This window comes from Misgurnus anguillicaudatus, chromosome 5, assembly GCF_027580225.2.
Source record: "Misgurnus anguillicaudatus chromosome 5, ASM2758022v2, whole genome shotgun sequence".
Taxonomy (NCBI): domain Eukaryota; kingdom Metazoa; phylum Chordata; class Actinopteri; order Cypriniformes; family Cobitidae; genus Misgurnus; species Misgurnus anguillicaudatus.
In genome coordinates this window covers 31,730,619-31,754,876 of record NC_073341.2, presented here as the reverse complement: position 1 = coordinate 31,754,876, position 24,258 = coordinate 31,730,619, and the positions used below count along the sequence as shown (strand labels likewise).

The 24,258-nt window shown below is 38.9% G+C and overlaps 1 protein-coding gene and 1 long non-coding RNA gene across 10 annotated transcripts in view; one reads left to right on the top strand and one right to left on the bottom strand.

The window, feature by feature from the left end:
• Positions 1-4,578, top strand: part of elavl4 (ELAV like neuron-specific RNA binding protein 4) — a 105,381-nt gene extending 100,803 nt beyond the window's left edge. For all 9 annotated transcript variants that reach the window (XM_073868020.1, XM_073868019.1, XM_073868021.1 and 6 more), the window contains one exon: positions 648-4,578. In XM_073868020.1, the coding sequence (XP_073724121.1) occupies positions 648-975 (328 nt within the window). In that variant the 3' untranslated portion in view covers positions 976-4,578. The remainder of the gene's footprint in view (positions 1-647) is intronic.
• LOC129414790 (uncharacterized) overlaps positions 1-24,258 on the bottom strand; it is a 143,158-nt gene that overhangs the window by 22,649 nt on the left and 96,251 nt on the right. Inside the window, exon 4 of the long non-coding RNA XR_012369710.1 lies at positions 16,994-17,087. This is a non-coding gene — a long non-coding RNA (uncharacterized lncRNA). The remainder of the gene's footprint in view (positions 1-16,993; positions 17,088-24,258) is intronic.

Here is a 24,258-nt window from a genome sequence, read left to right as displayed (position 1 = left end):
TAGCTGGCTGGAAGCGCTGCTTGCATCTTCCATTTTCCGCTCGCTGGCAGCGATCGCCTTTCCCCTTTAAATTTGGGCTCTGGCGAACGTGACGACGTCGGCAGCAAAGCGGAAATCTCAATTAAAGCACGCCCAATAATGCTTCTAAGGTGGCACACGAAATGAACCTTTTATCCAATTTACCTTTTATTTAAAGTGGAATTTCCTTTAAGCGGAAAGGCAATTAAGCGAAATCAACTGAGCATTCGAATCTCTGTATCGAGAGGGAGAGAAAGGAAAAGAAAAGATTACCAGAAGAATGAGAGCGGATTTACGAAATCTCTGATGAATTTCCAAGGTATTAATACACGGAGTTCCTGTAATTTAGTTTCCGCGCAGGAGAAAAGTCTCTCGTCGCCGGCACAAATGACAATCTGCAGCTTTTTTAGTCGCCATTCAAAAAACCCTCCATCTAAAAAAAGGAAGCAGAGATACAAGAGACAAGTGGTAGATTGAAAAGATCACATCTGCCTTCCATGTGACTGCGCAGCTGAAATTGCAGCATAGCTCGGCAATCAGGGGGTTTGACAGTTTGTCAAGTCAACTTGCTCTTGCTTTTTCTCACACCGTTCTCCTCTGTCGTCCTTTCCCTCTTTCTCTCCTTACAGGTTCTCTCCCATCACTATCGATAGCATGACCAGTCTAGTAGGAATGAATATCCCCGGTCACACGGGAACGGGCTGGTGCATCTTCGTCTACAACCTGTCTCCGGACTCGGACGAGAGCGTTCTGTGGCAGCTCTTCGGACCGTTCGGCGCCGTCAACAACGTCAAAGTGATCCGCGACTTCAACACCAACAAGTGCAAGGGGTTCGGTTTCGTCACCATGACGAACTACGACGAAGCGGCCATGGCCATCGCCAGTCTGAACGGGTACCGGTTGGGTGACCGCGTCTTGCAAGTGTCTTTCAAGACCAACAAGACCCACAAGTCCTGAACTCCCTTTCCCGTCACTCGTGTAGCTCCGTACAGCTCCTCTATTACTAAAACCCACCTTTGCCCACTCAGCTACTCAAAACAGGAACACACGCAACCAACAAACCCACAAAAAAGAACTGGATATGGCTTATAATATAACTTTGGACCTATAAGCCAATGTTGCCTAAGTATTACAAAATTGAGAATATTCATTATTTGGAGACCCTGAAAGTGGTACAGGGATTCTGTTGTATATCTTAAGTTCTTGTGGTTGTTTAGTTTTTTCTTTTCTTATTTTTTCTCTGTAAACAGTAGCAAAACCAGACCGCCCTTATTTTGAAGAAAATGTCCTTCTTTAGATCAAACTCTCTTTTGGTCTCGATTCAGGATTTTTTCTTTCTTTTTTAAATCCGGATCCACTGTCGTTAGAATAACGCCTCCCTGGTAAGAGAACGGGAGGGGGCTCTTTTTGAAAAAAGAAAATATTTAAGAGAAACGGTGATCATTCATTCATTTGTTTTGGTGTAAATTGTTCAAAGTCCCCAAACCGAATTGATAGGGATGACGCCATCCCTTTTCTCTAATGCAGAAGATGTTTCTAGCATAGTTTTGGTTTTGTACTGCAAACAAAACGCACGTCTGTCCTCACAGGGGATTGCGGGAAGGGGAGAGGGAAGGGATGGGCTAGCACCCCTGATGACACGTTACGTGAAATAAACCTACACACACACTGTTGCCAAAGAGAAAATCTCTTTGCTTGAAAATGCGTTTAGAAAAAATGAAAAAATAAAGAGAAAGAAGATCTATTTTTATAAATAATGATTAAAATAATTATTGAAGAATTTTTACAAGAATCTGGATTTGAAAAAAGAGAAAAATATTTTGACTGGCTAATTAGGGACGGGGGGAGGGGTCAGGTGCCACCTTGTCTTGTTCGTTCCGCCGTGGTACTTTTTAGGATCAAAGGTCGTTTGTTTTTCGGGGAGAACCCGGATTGGCGATGGTTTTGTAGATGGAAGAATTTATCAACGGGATGCAAATTCAGGCAGGTAATTTTTCATAGCAGTAATTCTTCAACAGCGATACCCAATGGGAGAGGTAGAGGGGTCTTCCCAGGCCGATCACATCTTCACAGTCAAGAGCCCAAAGCGAGGCCACTCATCGTCCACTCATTTACGTTCTTTACATCAGTCTTTGGGATATAAGTAATAAGTACGCACACGTATCCATTTGGAGAACATACACGGTTCCGTTTTCTTCGCTCTGATTTCGTGGTATTACATTTGAGATGTACTTCCTTTAGCGATCAACAGTAGGTGCTATATTACATGGTTCACATATCTTAAATATCCAACTGTGTTGTTCTTCGTGTTGTTTAGAGAGAAAAAAAAGAAAATTTCGATGTTGGCATTATATTACGCTGCTGTTTTACTTCTTTCTTTCGTTGTCGTCGTTTCTGAGTTCGATTGTCGGCGCCCGTCCGGTCGGTGAGAAATCGGATCAACGAATTCGGGACGAATCACTCGACGAGTTTTCTTTGGCTTGCTTACTTCTAGGTTCTTTGCTGAGTGTACAGCGTTTGTCAAACTTCAGCTATAATTAGCTAGTTTTGTTAGTCTAGTATTCGTTTCCTCAAAGGATCTATTATGACTGTGTCTTTCTTTGTTGTGTATACAAATAGATTATATATATAGTCGACATTTTCCGTTACGATACCTATATCTATCTGAGTTGACTGAGTTTTTCCGTTCGAGATTGTCTTTTTTCATATAAAAACTTTATGAAGTGATGGTTCAGTTACTTAGAAAACTCGTGAGGAATCTTGTTTAATATGTTGTCATGTCGCTTGTGAAGATAAAGAGAAAAAAAATATGAAGAAAAAACAACAGAAATTTGGAGCGATTTATTTGATTTACCGCCGCAGCAAAAGAAATCGAACAAAAAAACTTCTTGAGAAGTTATCTGTATTTATTTATTGATCGATTGTCTCATTGATTAACTTATTTATTTATCTTGATTATTTATTTATTCGTTCGTCTATTACGTTCGTCTGTGTTTTTGCGTGATTCTGGTACAGGGAGGGGGGGTGTTGTTTCTGAGCTAAAGGGAACAAATGTGACTAGGGGAGATGTTCTTCCAATAGTCCTGCGCACTGAGACATTTTAGTACGTTTGTGCTTTGTACCAATATATCAAAATTACAATATAAAAAAATTTAAAAGTCAAAAACGAAAAAAATGGGGTTGGTGAGGCTCTTCCCTTATTAATAGAAACAGTTACTCGCTATGCATAACCTAGCCGATAGTTCAATTTGCTATTGCTTTTTTCTTGTCTTGTTAAACATAAATCTTTAAATCTTTTTCAATAAAGTTTAGTCTTAATAGAATGTTATAACAGTTGTTCTGGTTCAATATAACCTGTGATAAGTTTGTGTAGTTTTAAAAGCCACTTCCCGCCCTCCCTCCACACACTACAGTTGCTTTGTGATTAAACTTTATGCAAAAATGTGGGTCTGAAATGTAGTTTCTCTACGACGTTCATGTCAGGCTTTGCTGCCCTAATTTGATCAACATGTGTCCGTTGTTTTACTACTATTCTTCATTGCATTTGAAATGTAACCTTCATTTCTGCCATGTGACATTGATACTCCAAATAGCATTGACGCTGATTGTACTGGTTGATTAAACAAATAGCTATAAAAGATAATATTTGATAGATGACACCTGTTATATATTTTCTAAGATATAGTCTATTTTGAAAGGAAAATTTCTGAATGGAGAGCTCGGCTCTTGTTGAGACAGACCGGTGTGAATGCTGGAGAGCTAAACGAAAAAAGAAACATGTATCCTACACCTGTATAACGTCATCCATCCATCCATCCCTCCTCTGCCCCACCTCCAGGGGCGGTGACACGGCCCTACTCAAACCCCGCTACGGCTGGGAGTTTGAATTATGCAACGACTCCAGTAGAATGTTGTTCTGATCTATGAACAAATTTCCTCCATTACTTCCTTAACTTCCTTTTGGTTAGCGACATCACCCTCTGCGCGTCTGCGAGAGTGCGCGTCTAAGACGCGTGCATGCGCATTCCAGAGAGTCTGTGGGGGTGTTTGTAAGACGGGCCCGTGCCTCTTAAAGTGCGTGCCCGAATCGCAGTGTCTCTCCCCCGTAGCGCCTTATAGTGGCAGTCTGCCAATAGGAACCCATCAGCCGGTAGTGTAGGAGGGAAGGCAAAGTGAGGAACAAGGCTCCTGTCATAATTCATTTTCTCCTGAAATGTGTTTGTTTACTATCTGAAAAATCTATAAATCTTTAAAGACAAAAAAGACGAAAAAATATTCACCGGACCAAGCTGGTCTCTCCTACTTGCGTTATTACTTATCTATTGATTATTGTTACTATGATTAATATTATTCTCATTATCCTTATTCTTATTACGAATCAAAATTACTGCGATGAATGACTCCATGTTATCCTTGCTAGTTTAGGTCATTTCTCAAACTGGAAACAAAATATTGAAAAAATACTTGCTGTAAATGTTTTTTTCTTTTTCATAAAACTGTTGTGTTTGAATTATTTGTACTTTTGAATGTTGGGACAATAAAATAAGGTGTTGAAAGCTGTGTGGTGCCATGTTGTGGAAAAAAAGACGCACGCATACACACGCTCTGTATTTTATGTGCCCTTATGTAAGGCGGCACGGTATAATTTTATTATACATACAAAAGCCTTGAATATCTCTAGAATATCCACAGGTGGTTTCATTTCTTTCTCAACCCTACGTGTCACTTAAGACCTTTTTAATCAAATAAGCACTATAGTTAAAATTCTGAAAGAGCACATTAAGAGCATATGGTAACACAGCATAGGCAGTTAATGATATAATGATGAGCGCACAGTGCCCCCTGTTTCTTTCCTAGAGAATTTTTTGTACACATGCCTTTAAAATAGTGTTTTAACTAAAAGTATAACAAATATAACGTCATGATATGTTTAAATGCACATATATATTGTTAAAATGCTATTAAACTTAATTAGTATAGAAATGGGTGCTATCATTCAACACACGGATGGTTAGCCTCACTACATGGCCAGTGCCTCCGGAGTGGGCGGGGCTTAATGCAGTCTACGTCCTTATATATGTGGGAGGGTCTTGATGCAGAGCTGAAGGGCAAAAGGGACGAGGAATGTGATAAAGGCATCCGTCCGGAGTCTCTTTACACCATTAAGGATTTAATGAGGCAAAAGCCCATGAAGGAAGAGAAGTGGCAACATGAGTCATCTCATTCCCACTTTAAAAACTCCTTTACTACCCACAGTCTCCTATAATAAAGAAAGGAGATCTGATGCATGTATATCCGATGGGGCTGATATCTTCATCTGTCGCACCTTTTGTTCTGTGTATGTGCTCTGGATAACAGCGGCAGATGAGTAATTCACGTGCCCGCCATTTAACTGCCGTCTTCTGTAAACATCTGGCGTGATGCCATATGTGACAAATTATTATGCAATGCACACTCGATCTCTCACAATATGACATACATTTGGACAGGAGGTGTGTCATTAACCATGAAACCAAACATGAATATATTACACAGATTTAGCTACACAGATCCCTCCGAACATGAAGTACTGACAGGTGTCTGTTGAACAAATAGTGCGTAGTACAGTATAAGAGTAAGGGGCAACTAATATGGGTAATTTTAAAGCATATACTGTGTCTACATACACTGTAAAAAAAGATTTGTTGGTTCAACTTAAAAAAGTAAGTGTTGCCTTAATTGTGAGTTGATTTAAAGGGATAGGTCACCCGGTTCTCGCCATGAATTTAGCCGTAGATGCTGGAATGGCCTGTTAAGCGTCGCCGTCCCGAATAGACCTTTCTCACAGTAACTGGAAATACGTAATCGTCGTGAAAGCGGAGTTCCTGTCAAGCGTCAACACACTAGAAAAACATAAACCCGGGCAAGTTTAAAATGGATCAAAGAGTCTACACAACTTTGTTAACGGATTTGCCAAATATTACATTTGCTGATGTGACACGACTAATGGAGGAAAACTTTTTCCATGAAGAATTTGTCCATAAATTTCTAGGTAAGTAGAGAGCGAGTCTAACTGTTACTGAACTGTTAACTAAAACGACACATTATTAGCGTGTCCACTTACACATAATGTATGTATAGTAGATGATATAGACTACCAAACATTATAGTCTGCTTTCAATGAAGCATTATGGTACCAATTACCTTCAATTACTGCCTATGGTTGTCCAAGTGAACGTCTTGTGTGTAGCAACAATAACGTTAGCCGGAAGCTATCATTATTAGTTAACATTTTTGTCTGGTTATGTCTGTGATCGTATGTTTGTGTGTCGGGGTGAACTCGTTCCAAGAAAAATGGGTAGAGACAGCATTTGGTTGCAAGCGGCGACCCAGTGAGCCCTAAAATGTAGTCGTCTTTAGTGAACGGTTTGCTGCATACATAAGTGCTCCCCTTTCTTATGGTGAAGTTAGGTCCTCAATCTCACCGGATAGCCTGAATCCACTTCTGTCTAACTTCACCATCAACAGGGAATTAATGGAACAGATACGGCTTTTTACATTGCATTGACTGCGGAGGAAGTAGATTTCCGCGACGATCCTAAATACGGAAGTTGTGAGAAAGGTCTATATGGGACACCTAAGTTTACTTTAATATTGTTGATGTAAATTTTAATCCATCACTACAAACTATATATCGTTGGAAAGGTCTAAGCCTCTAGAATACATATTTCAACAATGTTTTATAAAATGAGAGTAATTGATTCATTTATGAAGAGAGTGAGCCTCAACACATTTATATTCTGCTATATGTCACTGTCCCGCCAGTGGGTCGCCTACATTTACTTCAGTGTTTTGCATGTGAATTCTTATCTAATCATGACAAACTATAAATCGTCTGATGGCTCTAAGAGTGTAGATTTCACTCATGAGGGTGGGGTGACGCCTAAGGGTTTTAAGAATAAAGAAAGAAAGAAACTTGTAGGTTGTAAAATGTAAGTGCAAAAAATATTTTTTACAGTGTGCCTACATCTCATACTAACTTGGACCACAAACCTTCATCCTGTAATACAGGATGTCACAAAATCATATCAACTTATGTCAACTTATCACAAGTCAAAACTTAAAAAGTAGGTTGAATCGACTTGCATATTTAAGTTCATACTGCATTTTTTACCAGGGTCTTTAACTTTTTCCTGTTTTAGATTTCATCAACTAAATGGATATAAATATCACTGCGTCATTACACTTGTGTTTCTTCTACATTTTCTCCCCCAACTGATTCTGTTTGTATCATTGGATGGTTTAATTCACTCCTACACTACAATACATAAAACTTAAATCTTTAGACTCAAAATAATACTTTGATTAAATGCACATGGCTGCAAATCAGATCAAATACCATCTCATGCATTTGCTTGCTTACAACACTAAGGCCTGCTTTAGCCACTACCGTGATGAGGAAGAGTTGGGCAGCTGCATTATTTCTGTGTTGGACAATCTACGGTTTGAGTTCCTCTCTGAACCAGACACATATGGCCCCTGCTGGCTTTGCTCTCTCTGTCTTTTTGTCAGACGGCGCGTGGCTGTTTGCCTCCCTGCTAGGCTCTGGGGGCGAGGAGAGATGCTGGTTTGGGTGGCAGAGAACTCAGGATCTGTTGCCTGTTTATGAAGAGACAGAAGGTGTGGGTCTGCTCCACTCGGTCCATTTTTTGGACTCAGATCCGTAACTTTGACTAAGACCATCACCATTACCATCACTCTTTATCATAATGTTACCATCACATCATTTGTGCAACCGTTCTTTCATTAAAGGGATAGTTCACCTAAAATTAAAAAATCTGTTATCATTTAGTCCCCCTTATATTGTATGAGTTTCTTCTGTCGAATAAAAATGAAGGTATTTTAATAGATAATGGTAGATTAACTCCTTAAGTGGCGCTGTCCCTCTCACGGGACACCTAAGTTTACGTCAATATTTTCCATATAAATTTTAGGTATATCACAACAAACTATATATTGTTGGAAAGGTCTAAGCCTCTAGAATACATATATCAACAGTGTTTTATAAAATAAATTATGTAGGGAGAGTAATTGATTCAATTTTAAAGAGAGTGCGCCTCAAAACATTTATATATGAAAGCACATTTTTCAGTGTCCTTATATTATTTTTTCTGCCACTTGTTCTTTTAAGACCCACTAAACCGATGACTACACTGTAAATTTTTTCGATTAGATTAGAAATTACAGTAATACTGTAAGCCAGTAACTTACTGTACATTGAAATGTATGTTGTTTATGGCAACAGTTTGTTCAAAGTTAAATGAACATTAAACATTAACAAGTCTTTGTCTTTACAAAATAAAACTAAAGTAACAGCCTCATGCAAAGCATTCTGGGAAACAAAATCTGAAGGAAAAAAAAACAGAAAAAGGTTGATGAGGATTTCTGGTTCCCAGAATGCTTTGCATGAGGCTGTTACTTTTTAGCTTTATTCTGATAAAACAAGACTTGTTAATGTGCACCATTCATTGCTAAAAAAACTATGTTATTTTGTATATTTGGTATAATACAATGTGTTTGCGTTGCGTTTGATAGGAGGAATTATGATAATGTCGGTCTCCTCTACATCACCAATCCCAGGAAGTAAACTGTTGCCTACAATCCGTGTGTTTGTTGTAGTCCAAGAAAAGCGATTTACGTTGAAATGATAACTCGCGTCATTGTTTACTTTGGAGTATGTACTTTTTGCATATCTTTAACATGTACTAATGCACACCTACACACCAAAGGAAATCTAAAATCGTGAATCGGACAATAGTTGCTCTTTAATGTTTAATGTTCATTTAAAGGAATAGTCTACTCATTTTCAATATTAAACTATGTTATTACCTTAACTAAGAATTGTTGATACATCCCTCTATCATCTGTGTGCGTGCCTGTAAGCACTGGAGCGCGCTGCGACACTTCGATAGCATTTAGCTTAGCCCCATTCATTCAATGGTATCAAACAGAGATAAAGTTAGAAGTGACCAAACACATCAACGTTTTTCCTATTTAAGACGAGTAGTTATACGAGCAAGTTTGGTGGTACAAAATAAAACGTAGCGCTTTTCTAAGCGGATTTAAAAGAGGAACTACATTTTATGGCGTAATAGCACTTTTGGGAGTACTTCGACTCGGCGCAGTAACACCCTCCCTCTCCCATTATGAGAGGGAGAAAGGGAGCGGACTTTTCAGGCGAGTCGAAGTACTCCCAAAAGTGCTATTACGCCATAAAATATAGTTCCTCTTTTAAATCTGCTTAGAAAAGCACTACGTTTTATTTTGTACCACCAAACTTGCTCGTATAACTACTCGTCTTAAATAGGAAAAACGTTGATGTGTTTGGTCACTTCTAACTTTATCTCTGATTGGTACCATTGAATGAATGGGGCTAAGCTAAATGCTATCGAAGCGTCGCAGCGCGCTCCAGCGCTTACGTGCACGCACACAGATGATAGAGGGATGTATCAACAATTCTTAGTTAAGGTAATAACATATTTTAATATTGAAAATGAGTAGACTATTCCTTTAACTTTAAAAATTGTTGCCAGTAAATAACATACATTTAAATCTACACTAAGTTACTGGCAAACAGATGCATAACTACAGCAACTTTTACAGTGTAGGCTAAATATACAGGTCCTCTCTATTTGACAAACCAGTTTTAAAAATATGGTACAGTACCACTTTACAATATAGTTGTATTTGTTAACATGAGTAAATGTATTAGCAAACATAAACTAACAATGAGCAATATAGTTTTACAGCATTTATTAATCTTTGTTAAAGGCGGGGTGCATGATCTCTGAAAGCTTATGTTGACATTTGAAATCATCTAAACAAACACGCCCCTATACCCCAATAGAATCTGGACCTTATTTTGATAGACCCGCCCCACACATACGCAACCCAGGCAACGATGTTGTTTAGTAGACACGCCCCTTATTGCTGATTGGCTACAAGCACTGTTGGGGGTAACGAGTTACAAAGTAACAGATTACCGTAACTATATTACTTTTTTGGGTAACGAAAAGTTTTTGCCTGGGTGTAAAGTTCTGTCTGTTTAAGTGGTGCGTGCATGCGTGTGCCTGTACGTGTGCCGTTGCCATAGAGATTGATTTGACGTAGCTGCTGGTGCAAAGGGGAGCGGGAAATGGAGACGAAGGGTTTCGGCCACTGGGGCGATATTTCACATTACTTTCAGTTTATTGCTCGAAAGGACAAAAATATTCGTGTGAAATGCACACTATGCCCACGCGACAAGTGTCTTTCAACTGCTGGCAACGCGACGAGCAACCTGTCTGAGCATTTGTAAGCCCAGCATGGCAATACAACATTTGTGGCGAAAGATCCTGCTTACCGGTCATTTAAAGGAGTCACTCATCATCAGCCGACCCCGCCTAAACCATGTCCATGTATCTATGTGGTAAATTAAGAAATAGGAAAGTAAAGTAATAAGTAGTGAAGTTACTTTTCAAATGCAGTAACTAGTAAAGTAATCTCATTACAATTTAAAGAAGTAACTAGTAACTCATTACATTTTTTGAGTAACTACCCCAACACTGGCTACAAGTGTGTTTTGGTAGTCAGCCCAACTCCCTTTTCCAAAGCGTTTTTCAGTTTATCCTTTAATGTTAGGTAATTTTTCATGTTAGTTCATTGTGCATGAAATACTGTTAAAGCATAACTAAACCCCTGGTCAGAGCCTGACTCCACCCACTGGCAATATTTGAAAAATGCAAGAAAAGTGGGCAGATCCCAACGGAGATAAAGGGGACGAACTAAGCTCGTACCAAGCATGTGGTGAGATCGTAACAAGGGCGTGGTGAGCTTGAACCTGTTTACGTCACGAGTTACTTTTTGGACCCAACATCCAATAGGAAAATTCAACTGCAGTAGCCACCGTTCAACCTGAAGAGGGCAGCACTCAGACGTTTTTACACCATACATTGTGGTATTGAAACACTTTATATCCAAATGTCAAAAAACTTACTAAAATCAATGAACAGCACTAATAAAGCATCATTCTTACAGATCATTAACTAAAAAAAGTTGGTTAAGGGTTTAGTTACTCTTTAACTGTAACTTTTGATTTTAAAATGCATTAGTAAATTCTGAAATTAACATGAACTAAGAGTAATAAATGCTGTAGTATTTGCATATTTGTTGGTTCATGTTAGCTAGCTTTTAGTAATACAGCCTTATTGTAAACTGCTACCGAAAACAGAGTATATAGTTTTGCACATCCCTTGTGTGGTGTAGACAGAAATATCTATTGCCGTTGGGGCTTATCATATTTACATTTTATGAGATCAGTATTTCTGCTATCACTGTAATGTGAGATTCACCTAACCGTAAAATGAGTTTGACAAACAATCATAGAGAGAATAGAGAATAGCAAAGCAAATACATACTTTCAGAACATTCGGAATGGATATAAAGAAACAAAAAAGGCAATTTTTTGGTTTCTCCACAAATCTGATCAAGTCCTCTTTTCGCTCTGTGTTATCTCACCTAGGTTTATTCAGCCTCTCTCTCTCTCTCTCTCTCTCTCTCTCTCTCTCTCTCTCTCTCTCTCTCTCTCTCTCTCTCTCTCTCTGCAAGAGGCTTTGCTCTGGCCAGAAACCCTCTTCACATTCCAGGATCAGATTTGAATATCTCTTCTCAGCACTTGCTGTTTTCCACCATCTGTCACATACAACAGTGAAGTCTCTGAGCCAAACCACCATTCAGAGGCCCATGAATTTTCACTCTGTATTCCAAACACACACACACACACACGCACACACACACACACACACACACACACACACACACACACACACACACACACACACACACACACACTGGGGCAAGACAGATAGCCAGTTCCTAAATCATTCATACACAACAAGTCTGTCCCTAGTCTGTGTCTCGGTCCCTTCAACAAGCACCTACTAACTCTGATGCATCCAACATATCAAACTCTTTAAAGTCCCGATGAAGCCTCTGTGCAACATTAAAGTGCATAAATGTCCTAAACGCCATTTTATAGTCATGTTTCAACACACTGTAAAAAAATGCAGCATGAAGTTGGTTTTGGAAGTCAATTCAACCTACTATTTTAAGTTTTGACATGAAAGAGTTAACATAAGTTGAAATTGTTTGACTTAAAGAGCATCAATGGTCTGATTCACAATTGTACATTTCCTTTGGTGTGTAAGTGTGTATTTGTACATGTTAGCGATATGCAAAGTACATACCAGTGGCGCCCGGTGACTTCTTTTATTGAGGGCACTCAATGCGAAGTTCGTCACAAGATGTATGTAGCCCGTCATGTGTGTGGTTCGTAATTTTTTAAATATGTGTTTGGCGCGTCGAGTGAACTTATGTGCATCACGTGTCTTTTCAAAATAAGTGCCTGCTGCAGACGCGTCTAAAGGGTTTTTGATAAAAGAAACGCTCACGTTTGCCAGAAACTCGCATAATCTCATGTAATCAGAGTTTACTGTTAAGGGAGTGTCTTGCGTGTATTTTGTGAACGTGAGCGTCTCTTTTATCATAAACGGTTTTGACGCGTGTGCAGCAGGCACTTATTTTGACAAAACACGTGATGCACATGGTTCACATGACGCAACAAATACATATTTTGAAAACACGAGTAACACACATGACACTCCGAATACATATTTTGGCTTGCGCCCCTCGGATGGGCAGTCACGAGCCGCCACTGGTACATACCCCAAAGTAAATGAAGATGCGAGTTATCATCTCCAACGTAAATCTCTTTTCTTGGAGTACAACAAACACATGGATTGAAGGCAACAGTTTAATTCCTGGGATTGGTGATGTAGAGAAGACCGACATTATCATAATTCATCCCGCTTCAGACTCACAGCCTGTAAGTTAACTCCTGTTAGCATTGCATTGTGAGCGAATCTTTCAAACATGGTAAGGAGCGTCACATGACGTCAGAACGTACAGATTAGCTGGCCAATCAGGGACACAGAGCTTTTCAAATCTGTGCGTTTCAGGAAGAGAGTGAAATCTGGAGCTAAAAAAATTTACAGTATGTGGAAAATAATGTGTTTTTTTACCATAAACCACACAAACATATTGTATTATACCAAATACACAAAAATAATGTTGTTTTTAGCAATTAAATAGGTGCTCTTTAATTGGTTAAAGTAACATAAAAATATATGTTGATTTGACAAAAATGCTGCATTTTTTACGTTTGCAGAAGGTCAATGCGAATTGCAGACATATCCAATATGCAGATAAGAGCGGTGTTTAAGGGCACATTCATTTAAACCGATCGTCCTAAAGATATGATATAACAAACCTTAAAACTTTAATGTTCTTTTATTCAGCCTGGGCCATAAATGTGGCCTGCAGTGTAAAGCTCGAGATATCTCTCTCATACGCTTCCATGCAATATCCAAAGTCAAATCTCGAGGGTAATACCTACTTACTTTGTATAAGCCTCAGGATTTCATAGATGTCTGAATGAGAAAATATATTTTCGCATTATCTGGTTTTCGATCTGAACAAGGAGGAATTTTCCACAAATGTGCAGGTTTGACGAATGAGATATGTGTAACGAACAAGCAAAGTCACACACACACATATGCACGGATGGGCATGTGTACGCGGCCCTTTCACACCTGTCAACAACACTGCTAGTCCAACCCTGAATCCTCTGTCTCAACTCGGAGTGCTGTGAATGGGAGACCTGTTGGTAAGGACCAAATATGGCATCAGCTGTCTAAAGTTGCTCCAGGCAAAAACATCCAAGAGAAACCCAGGGGCGATGATTAAATAAAGCACGGACCCTGCTGTAAATATCAAAGAAGCCTGCAGGTACAAATACACACACACACACAGACAAACACTCAGTCATGTAGCTGACGTGTGTCTGTGCCGGGCCTGAGGGGAACCAATCATCATCCAGCTTAAAGAGATCCAAATTAGAGCGTTAGTCACCACACCATTTCAATATGCCACCATGAGACATGTATCTGAATGGATATGTAAGAGACTTGTATTGTTTTTATACGCAGCTTAAAGTCACAATGAAACGGAAGTAGCCATTGTCTTATTTTCCCCGTTGTGACAAATATCCGAATAACACAGCTTCTGAAATAAAAAAACGTAGGGCTGGACTTAAATTCGTGCATCGGGAATTGACTAGATCGTTGCTGTTTGCTAATCGTGATTGCGATCGTTTCCCGTGCCCCCGCCCTCCCACCATACAAATATGGAGCCCTGCCAAAGTCTGCGCCTTAAAAGGATCCAGACCCTGAATTGGGATGCACCCATTGTCTACATTATTAATGTTAATGTTTTTAAAAGTGAGGACATCCTAAATGTCCCTAAATTATGTTTTTGACGAATTTAGCAAACTGGTGACAAATTTTCTTCTAAAGGTTGGTTACTTTAAGTACACTATCAGAAAGGAATGGTCAAAAAATGGTCCCTAGCTGTTACTGGGGCGGTATCCTCTCAAAAAGTACAACTTTGCACCTGAAGAGGTAATTTGGTACATATTAGTAGCAAATATAAAATATCTGTACCTAAATGGTTCATGTTAAGACTTTTTAAGGGGTACTGCCCTAGTGAAAACTTGGGACCCTTTTTTTCTGTCAGTGTTTGCATACACACATATTGTACAGTACCAGTGAAATGTTTGGAAACACTTTACTGAATCTGTTAATCCAAATTTTTGCGATCTAGAAGCTTTTGTAGACAAATAGAAACTTTACAAAACAATAATTTATTAATCTAATAAATTGAATATGTATGAGTTGTACTGGATAGCAGCCACACTGTACCATACTTTCAATACTGTTCCAGCAATATTTCCAGCATGCACCTCATAAAGATGCTTGAATAGGAATCTCTGAGAAAAGACTGACTAATGTAGATTTGTTTAACATTTGTTTGCAGAGGTGAACAGCAGTGAAGTATTTTTACTTAAGTATATTTTTTAAGTATTGCTTTATTTGATTGTTTTTCCTTGGAAAACATTTACTTTACTAAATTCCAAAGCATAGTATTGGACTTTATATTGGATTACATTGCACAAACAGTTTTTACATTTAATACTTACATACTTTAAAAAATCTTGTACTTTTTTAATTATACTCAAATACTTAAAGTCGCTGTAGTCAGACATTCGGCTCTGAAACCACGCCCGCTCGCAGGAAAGCTGCCGTCTCTCTCAACGTTTAAAAACTGCTGCAGCCTAAATGGATGCGCCCAATTGTGTTAGGGGCGGGGCCATAAGCGGTGGCTCAAGTGCATCATCGAGCCACCATTTAAAGGAACAGTATGTAAGAAATGTATATCAATTAATCATAAAATGGCCCTGATATGTCACTAGACATTAAGAAAACATTTTCATTTCAAATACTTATATCACTTATATCACTTACAACAGTTAGAGTAAGAGTTGCAGCCCTCAACTGATGTTTATGTTGTCATTTTGTGTATTGGCCACCAGTTGTGTGATTGCAGTACCAGTTTTAGCCACAAGTTTTGTGATTGCAATACCAGGTTTGGCCACAATCCTACATACTGTTCCTTTAAGGCCCGCCTAAAAAATCCTGAACACAGGAATGGTGAAAAACTGTTTAACGATCGAACTCTGCAAAGCAGTACTACATAGTTCACAGTCTTTGTGGCGTGTTTCAGCAATATATTTCTAACATTTATAGTGTGTTTAGAAACCATTTTCAAGATTGACTTTACAGGGACTTTAAGTAAATAAGTAAATAAGAAAGTACTTGATTAAATTGATTCAATTCAATTTTATTTATATAGCGCTTTTCACAACTGTTAATTGTTGCAAAGCAGCTTTACATGAGTAGATGTAGAGGAGAACACAGAAAAACAATAGATAATATAAGAAGTATAATATAGCGGCTAAGGTTAAACCGTACAAGCGAGCGTATTAATAATGTAACGTATACAGTAAAGTGCTAAGTTAAGCCAAAGTTGGCTGACTCTCCCTGGGACGAAAAAAAAACCCTAGGAGAAAACCCGTTGGGAAAAACTCCTAGAAGGACAAAAATTGAGTAAAAAATATGGACGTAGTGTCTGTGACGTCACCCACTGATTTATGAAGATTGTTCTTAGCGTTGCCTGCAGTCGCCATCTTGGTCACACGTCACCGTGAATCACTCCCGGATAACCGAAAATGTGCAAAGAGGCGGGACATGGATGAAGCTGAGGTGGCTGGTTGCTCAAACCACACCCGCCTAGCTTGATTCTAGTGACAGCAGTGACAATTCACCAGTCACTCAAGTGGCCACGCCCTTAATTATACAGAGGTTTAAGGCTTAATATAATTTAAACGGATGAGTTACAAAAAAAACTCACCCCCTGACAGTTGTCATGAATGGCAAAATTAGATATACAGACCAAAAACAATTTTTGTACCAGGCTGTAAACATATTATTTTCTACTGTAAAGTTGGCCATTTTAACATGGAGGTCTATGGGAATTGACTCCCTTTTGGAGCCAGCCTCTAGTGGCCAGTCAATGAATTGCAGTTTAAGTCACTTCCGTATTGGCTTCATCAGTGAGACCGGAAGGTTGCCCCTCGATTTAATTACAGCAAAAAGTATGATATGCACTAATGTAGTGAAGTAAAAGTTTTAAAGGAAAACACTCTGATAAAGTACAGACACTCTGAAAATTTCCTTAAGTAGAGTAAAAAATACTTTACTCCTGTCCACCTCTATTTATTTGTGATGCCTTCCTTAAATGGTGGAAAAGCAATAATAATGATCGTGTGTCCAAATTTACTGTACTTAGTATGACTAACCTATTGCTTTTAAAGTTCATAAGCAAATCTATGGATTTAAATAAATCGAAATAAAATACATGAAGAAAACTAGACAAGAGTCATTCTGTGGGTCACACGCATGCAGAAAGACATGGGTCAGCTGGGACTGGCAGTTTCTCTCACCTGATGAGAATCCTCTTCTTTCCTGCTGTCACTGCTGTCTGTCCTCAACACATCACTTGCTTTCTAGGTCAACATCAGCTCACCTCACATTCACCTTCAGTCAAACACATGTAAACACACACACACACAAATGAAAACTAATACCAACACATACAGTGCTTAACAAATGTATTAGACCACCTGTATATTTGCCTCAAAGATCAGCTAGCAGCATGAATTGCTTTAATGTGGAACTTTTTTCACAAAAACGGTACAAAACAAGGTTTGAAAACCAGAATGTAGATGGGAAAAAAATAAAAAGTTTAAACTTTGTTGGCCCTATTTAACGACCTAGGCGCATGGTCTAAAGTGCACAGTCTAAATGGGTGTGTCCCACTTTTGCTAATTTAACGCGGGAAAAATAGTTTGTGCGCCTAGCGCACAGTCTAAAAGGGTTGCAAATTGTGCCTGTTTAGTCTATTTACAACCTCTAGGCTTATTTATGTCCTGAATTATTATGTGAGATATTGACAACTGTTGTCATGACAATCGCATGACATACTACAAGCAAACGCAACAACATAGACCGCAAACAAGTTTACAAATAAGAGATTTACTTACTAGTCCATCAACAAGATCGCCAGATCAGCATCCCTGTTGCATCCAGTGCGGTCTTTTAGCTCACGCCAACGAGTAAAAGTCTGACCGAGTGGGACTCTTGTGCGATTCCTAACGCGGTCAGATTCTCTTTTCCTACTCTTCCGAACGCGCTTTCTTAACTTTTCCATCGTCGAGCAGCATGTCTCAAATTCGCGCGTGCAGTTGATGTTTACAGGCTTGTTTGACCTTATGCGGCGCTGCAAGAACCGACAGCCAAATTACGTCAAAGTACCGCGAGAATGATCCGAGACGCCACTTTGACGTCATCTGTCTGTCAGTTCTAGCGGCGCTGCACGAAGTCGAACAAGCCTAACGTGTGTGACGTCATTGCCGTAAAGCAAGTCGTGATTCTCGCAAGATTTGTCAGGGTCGCTCCATTCAAGCTTGCACTGCTGGTTTTTCTAGCGGCGTCCTCCCCGAGCTTCAACAGGAGGATTATTCGCCCTACTATGATTTTTTTTTCCACTGAAATAACTTTGAAGCTGTTATATTAAGGTAAAATAACTGCATAGTGTGTTTTTAAAAGCCAGTAGAGCTTGCGCCATGCAGATTACCTATTTAGATGGCAGAATTTGTAAACTGAAAAACTAAGCGAAGGAAGAAGACTCTTCACAGTTCGGTTTAGGGAGAATTAGGTCATTGGCTGGCGCATATTTTTGAAGGTCGGCTCATTTTCTTATCCATCTATATATTTATACTCTAAAATGCTTGTTGTTCTAACCCATGATTGAGTCAAATATAGACATTTTATATGTTAATAACCAATGGTTGGGTTTGTTCATATTTTACCCAACCATGAGTTAAAACCACCAAGGTTTTTAGTGTAGATAGACACATAGATATACTATACAATAAAAAAGACGAATGTTCTCCAATAGATCAAAAAGCTTTACCTTTAACACAAAACATTTCACCCTGTTGCTGAATGAGAAGGTTCAGTAACTTCTGTAAGCACCTCATGCTCTTTTTCTGCAGGATATATCAGGATATATTCGGATGTATTCAATAGCTGAGGTGGGTGGCTGATGAAGTGGTGGCCATTTTAAGAGATCAGGCCAGAACATGAGTGTGAACAATCCACTCGTGCTGATAAAAAAAGAGAGCAAAACCTCCGGTCAGCCCCATCATAAGCTCTTGGCTCCAGCTCCATAGGAGAGTGGCCCATGCTCCAGTGCTTTTAAAACACTCACTATCTGAGTCTGGCTGAAGAGGGCCAGGCACACGCATGCCCCTCTACCTCCCATATTTACAATCAGCTCTCGCCAGCTTCACACGCAGCTCTCTCTCTCTCACTGCCTCTCAGCCCGCCGGTCAATTATAATCAAATTGAACGAGCCGTTGAGGAGAAAGTTCACATCTTGACCCTTCCTGTAGCTCAGTCTGAATCTCGATACAGGCGATGTATTATGAACACTACATGAATAGTTAAATTGCCCGCATGGTTCACAAGAGCAGTAGTTGGGTCACCACCCAAAAATGGGTCTGAGAGGGTCACAAACGGCAGGATACACAAATAATATAAATGTTTTGCAAAATGCAAAATATGTTTTTCTATAGCTAGGTGGAAGAGCACTCCATTAGCAGTTCAAAAGGTTGTGTGTTCAATCACAGGGAACACATATACTGATAAAAATGTATACCTTGTAGTACTGTACTTGCTTTGGAAAAAGCATCTGCTGAATGCATAAATGTAACTCTAATCAACTTTTGTAAGGAAAACTAGTAAAGAAGGCTAGCTCAAAGTGATTTTTCGTATAATATATGAGTGTGTGCTGTGTGTATTTATTATACAGCTTATATATTAATACACACACATTCATGTATGTATTTAAGAAACATCTACATGTGTATATATATTTATTTATATTTGTATATATATATATATATATATATATATATATATATATTTATTTATATTTGTATATATTGTATATTATTTATAAAGTAAAGGGGCAATAAGTAGGATTTACCCCATCTAGTGGTGAAATTGTATTTTGCATTCAAACGAGCAGTGCTCTCTAGCGCCTCGCCTTTCCAAATGCGTGTTGCAACTACGGTTGCCGTTATGTAATCACTGATCTCCTTGTCCGTTGCAGCTGGTTCACGTGTTTTGAATGAAAACGCGTTGTGGAAACGCGTTGGTAGGCTAGTGCTTTTTGTCCCTCTCTGCTATTATAGTTTATCAATACGGCGGAACGATATGGATGGCTCCTTGGACTTCCCCATTCAATGTAAGTAAAGAGGAGAAATTCTAAGCTTACAAAAAAGATCATTGGCAGAGGTCATTTGACACCAACGAGGACGTATTTATGAATAAAGACATTGATTTTGATTAATAAAACACTTAAAATCCTACTTACAGTCCCTTTACAAATTTCTGAAATAAATATATGGGTGATTCTCACAAAATCCAGACTTAGAAGGTGTCCAGCATCAGATTTCAGCCAATTTTTTTGCACATATAAGATTAAGGTCTGAACTTACTATAACCATTTTTTTTTACATTTAAAAAATATTTCCTATAGAATTATCTACATTTTTTAGATTATCACTATCAAAAATTATCATTACCGCAACATGATATTACATTAAATATATGCATTTACAAACTCATGTTTCGGTAATGAGAACTAAAAAGTTGGTACTATGACAAATAACATTTTAATTTTTATCTGGAGAGAAACAATAAGAACTGCTTACCTGGTAGCCATCTTGACTGTCACAGTCAGTTGTGTCCTTTCCAACATTTTTTTTTTTTTGAAAATGTTAGTTCCTTGAGGGCTTAAAAAATGATTGGAAATTGTTCCAGAGGATGAGAAAATTGGTCTTAGACACATTTATATTCCTTATTATACCAAATCCCACATGTTTCTTTACTGTAAATGTTTATAGTATAACATGCACTGAAGCTTTTTATTTTTTAGATTTTTTAATTATAAATATTTCCATGTCCAAGAAGCCAAATCCAGTCATGGACACGTTGAGGTAATGAACATTTTCCCCTTAAATGTGGAAAAAACTACAAAATTGGTTTGTATGATGTCATTTGAAATCATGTGCAAAATAGTATGTGAAGAGATCCTCTTATTTTAAAACTCTTACTTTGCATTTATTTATTTTTTTCAAAATGTTTCATGACACCCCATCAGTCTAATTTCGTGAGAATCACTCCATATGTATATTTTGCCCAGCACTAGTAAAAAGTATACATTGTAAGGCACAGTAAGTCAAAGCATTTCCCAAATACTTGAGGTCAAAGTGCATCCAGTAAGATGTCTTGCAAAATCTGGATAAAACCAGAGAGCCACTGGCACCAAAATACTGCAAGGAGTGCAAGTGTATAGTGGCAAAAACACCTAAATCAATCAAAAAAATATTTCTGGAGTACTACTGAGATAATTTCTTTGCAACAAAATAGTCCCAGTGCTGAATCACATAAAACCGAGGCGCTATTGACAAGCCTGCGTTCCTCAAAAGAAAAGCGCTTCTCTTGCATTCAGAGGAGCATCGAGCATCTTATTCAGAGCTTCACCCGGGCTCATGCCTTGCAAATGTAATCAAGATCAATTCGCTCGCTTTCTACTTCCTGTGCATATACAGACACATACGTGCAGATGCATCATCACACGGCAGAGATGCAGACAGCAGCACACACCCATAAAGAACTGCATAGAAAGAAGATAAATGTGACTTTTATGCCTGAAGAAAAGGTTGTGGTTGTGTTGACTAAGGGAAGCATTAAATGTGATTATTTAATGTAATATTACCTCGGTATTCCCGGGCATTTGGATCATTTCGATACCGTTCACACATGCACAGCGGCCTATCATACGTGCACACACAGTCGCACACATACACACGCGTTTCCTCCTCTACAAATGGCAGGTGGAATTCTGCATGCATGGCTGGTCCTCTTGGCTGCAGCGCCGGTTGCTAGGCGACAGCAGAGGGGAGCTGACATTAGGAAAAGCAAATTGACCACAGGAGGGCTAATCTAGCATGAAACAGCATCTGGCCAGCCACTCTCCATCACTGGGTGAGCGCTGTGGGCCCGTAGGGAGGACACACCCTGCTAACCTGAAATGCTAAAGTCTTTGCTGGTAACCATTAACCACGTGGTCGGAAACCACGCTGGGCCACGTGTCAATGTTTCATTCCTTACGGGACTTACAGTAACAGGCACTTTAAGTTTGACTTTACAGTTTGCTGTTGAAAACTGTGCAGCACAGCGTCACAGCCAGAGATGGGCACTCGAGTCAGTGACTCGGACTCGAGTCGCACTCGAGTCGCATTTTTAAGGACTTCAGACTCGACTTCAGACTCGAACTGAAATGACTTCAGACTTGACTCGACTCGACATAAAAGACTCGTGAATATTTTAAAATCAACTCGAGTCTTTTATCCTTAACTACTGATTTCATTAGAAGGATTATGTGTGTTTTTTTGTGTATGCTGTACTGCAGTAAACGGGATCGGACCGGACCCTTATTATAGAATTCAATGACGTGCGGCGCGTAAAATCTGAAATGTGATAAGAGTCTCATAAAGATGGCGGGACCGGCAGTGCCATATGTTCTATCGTTCGGTTTTTTAAATGTTTTAGACGGCATTTCTGGAAGGACAGCCACATGCAAAGAATGTGGAAAAACCATAAAGGATACTGGGACAACAACTTCGAACTTTATTAGACACCTGAGAACACACCCACAAAGGTTAGTCACGTTAACTCTGCTCGCCCCATTTGGTTTCCATCACCATAATTTTATGCTCATTTTGAAGTATTGCATCAAAAACGATTGATGGAAATGCCAAATTTCAAATAAAAATCCCTTAATGCGCAAAAAAGTTTATACGCTCGCTTGAGGTGGTTTTTGATTTATGACAAAAAGAGTAAATGCGAGTAAAGGGAGATGGAAACGCATTTGTTGAATTAACTCTGATGTAGCGAACATTAAATGTGACTGACCATAGAGACAGAGCGCAGCGCGTCACAACCTGAAAACCACGCCCACCGGGGGGGAAAGCAATCCAACAGTCTCCATTGATTTTGTATTGCAAAAGGCCGCCTCCTTGTCATTTCTGGCTTATAACAAAAAACTGAATAAGGCCTAAAAGCTGCTTTGGGACAATATGTACAGCTAACAAGCCAAAGAACACAGAAATAAGTTTTTATAAGCTGTCGAGCCGTAAAACCCAGTCTTTAAGGAGAATAAAGTGGATCGCCGATTACGTTTCCCCCTATTGGACGCAGTTTTACTAATAGGAGTACTATGAAAAGTTGCCTGTTTCCATTTCTGTGTCTAAACGCTCGTTTTTTGAAGTCGACAGCTTATAAAAAATTATTTATTTATTTTTTTGGCGTGTTAGATGTACACCTTGTCACACAGCAGCTTTTAGGTATTATTCTGTTTTTAAGTTGAATCTGTAAATAAGTTTTTATAAGCTGTCGACCCCAAAAAACGAGCGTTTAAAGACACAAAAATGGATACAGGCAACTTTTCATAGTACTTCTATTAGTAGAACTGCGTCCACTAGGGGGAAACGTAGTCGGCGATCCACTTTATTCTCCTTAAAGGCTGGGTTTTACGGCTCGACAGCTTATAAAAACTTATTTCTGGGTTCTTTGGCTTGTTAGCTGTACATATTGTCACACAGCAGCTTTTAGGCATTATTCCGTTTTTTGTTATAAGCCAGAAATGACAAGGAGGCGGCTTCTCGCAATACAAACTCAATGGAGACGGTTGGATTGATTTCCCCCCCGGTGGGCGTGGTTTTCAAATTTGCATAACGGCGCTCTGTCTCTATCTAGCTGTTTCCGCTGGAGTTGTCTTTACCATATATGGGTCTTGGCGTCGTCGTAATATCCTTGTTGCTAGTGCCTTCGTCAAAAAATGTGCATTCCTTCTTCTGTGTACTGTACAGGCAAGCATTAAGTTTAGGTAATTACAAGCTGCACGGCTAATACATTAATAACTTGCTCCATTGTGATTACATGCAGTTATGTCTCAATTTACCACACGAACCTTGTTTTGTTTACTGCTGGTTACTAGGTTACCAATACCACCATCATTCGCTCGCTCGCTCGCTCGAGAGAGATTACAACCCGCACGAGGATGTAGGCGTCCTAAAGCATTCTTTATTTACATTAATTCAGTTACTGTTAGTTTAAAATGTATTTACCTCAAACAACTATTCATCATTAAATGGGGTCAAGAGATTTAGTTTTGAACATTATTTTATTATGAAAATCCTATAGTGAAAATAATGTCTTCATTCTTGTCAGGAGTTATAAAAATGTAAAACAGAGTACATACCTATAATCTGAAATAAGATTCTCATCGCAGTCATTGAGAAAAATACTATGGTCGTCATGAAAGCACTCGACAAAACAACGTCCATCAGGGGTTTTAATTCATGTTAAAGTGTGCATATTTGGAGTATTAATTAATTATGTTTACTTCAAATTTCTGAGGCCAGTTTTATTTAGTTTTTATACAAATATGTCATGTACATGTGTTACATGTGTTTTACATGTATATTATGTACTGATAACTGTTTTGTCTAAATAAAAAAGGGTATTTACAGAATTTTTAAATGGACCTTTTTTCCCCTCGGCAATGCATGAA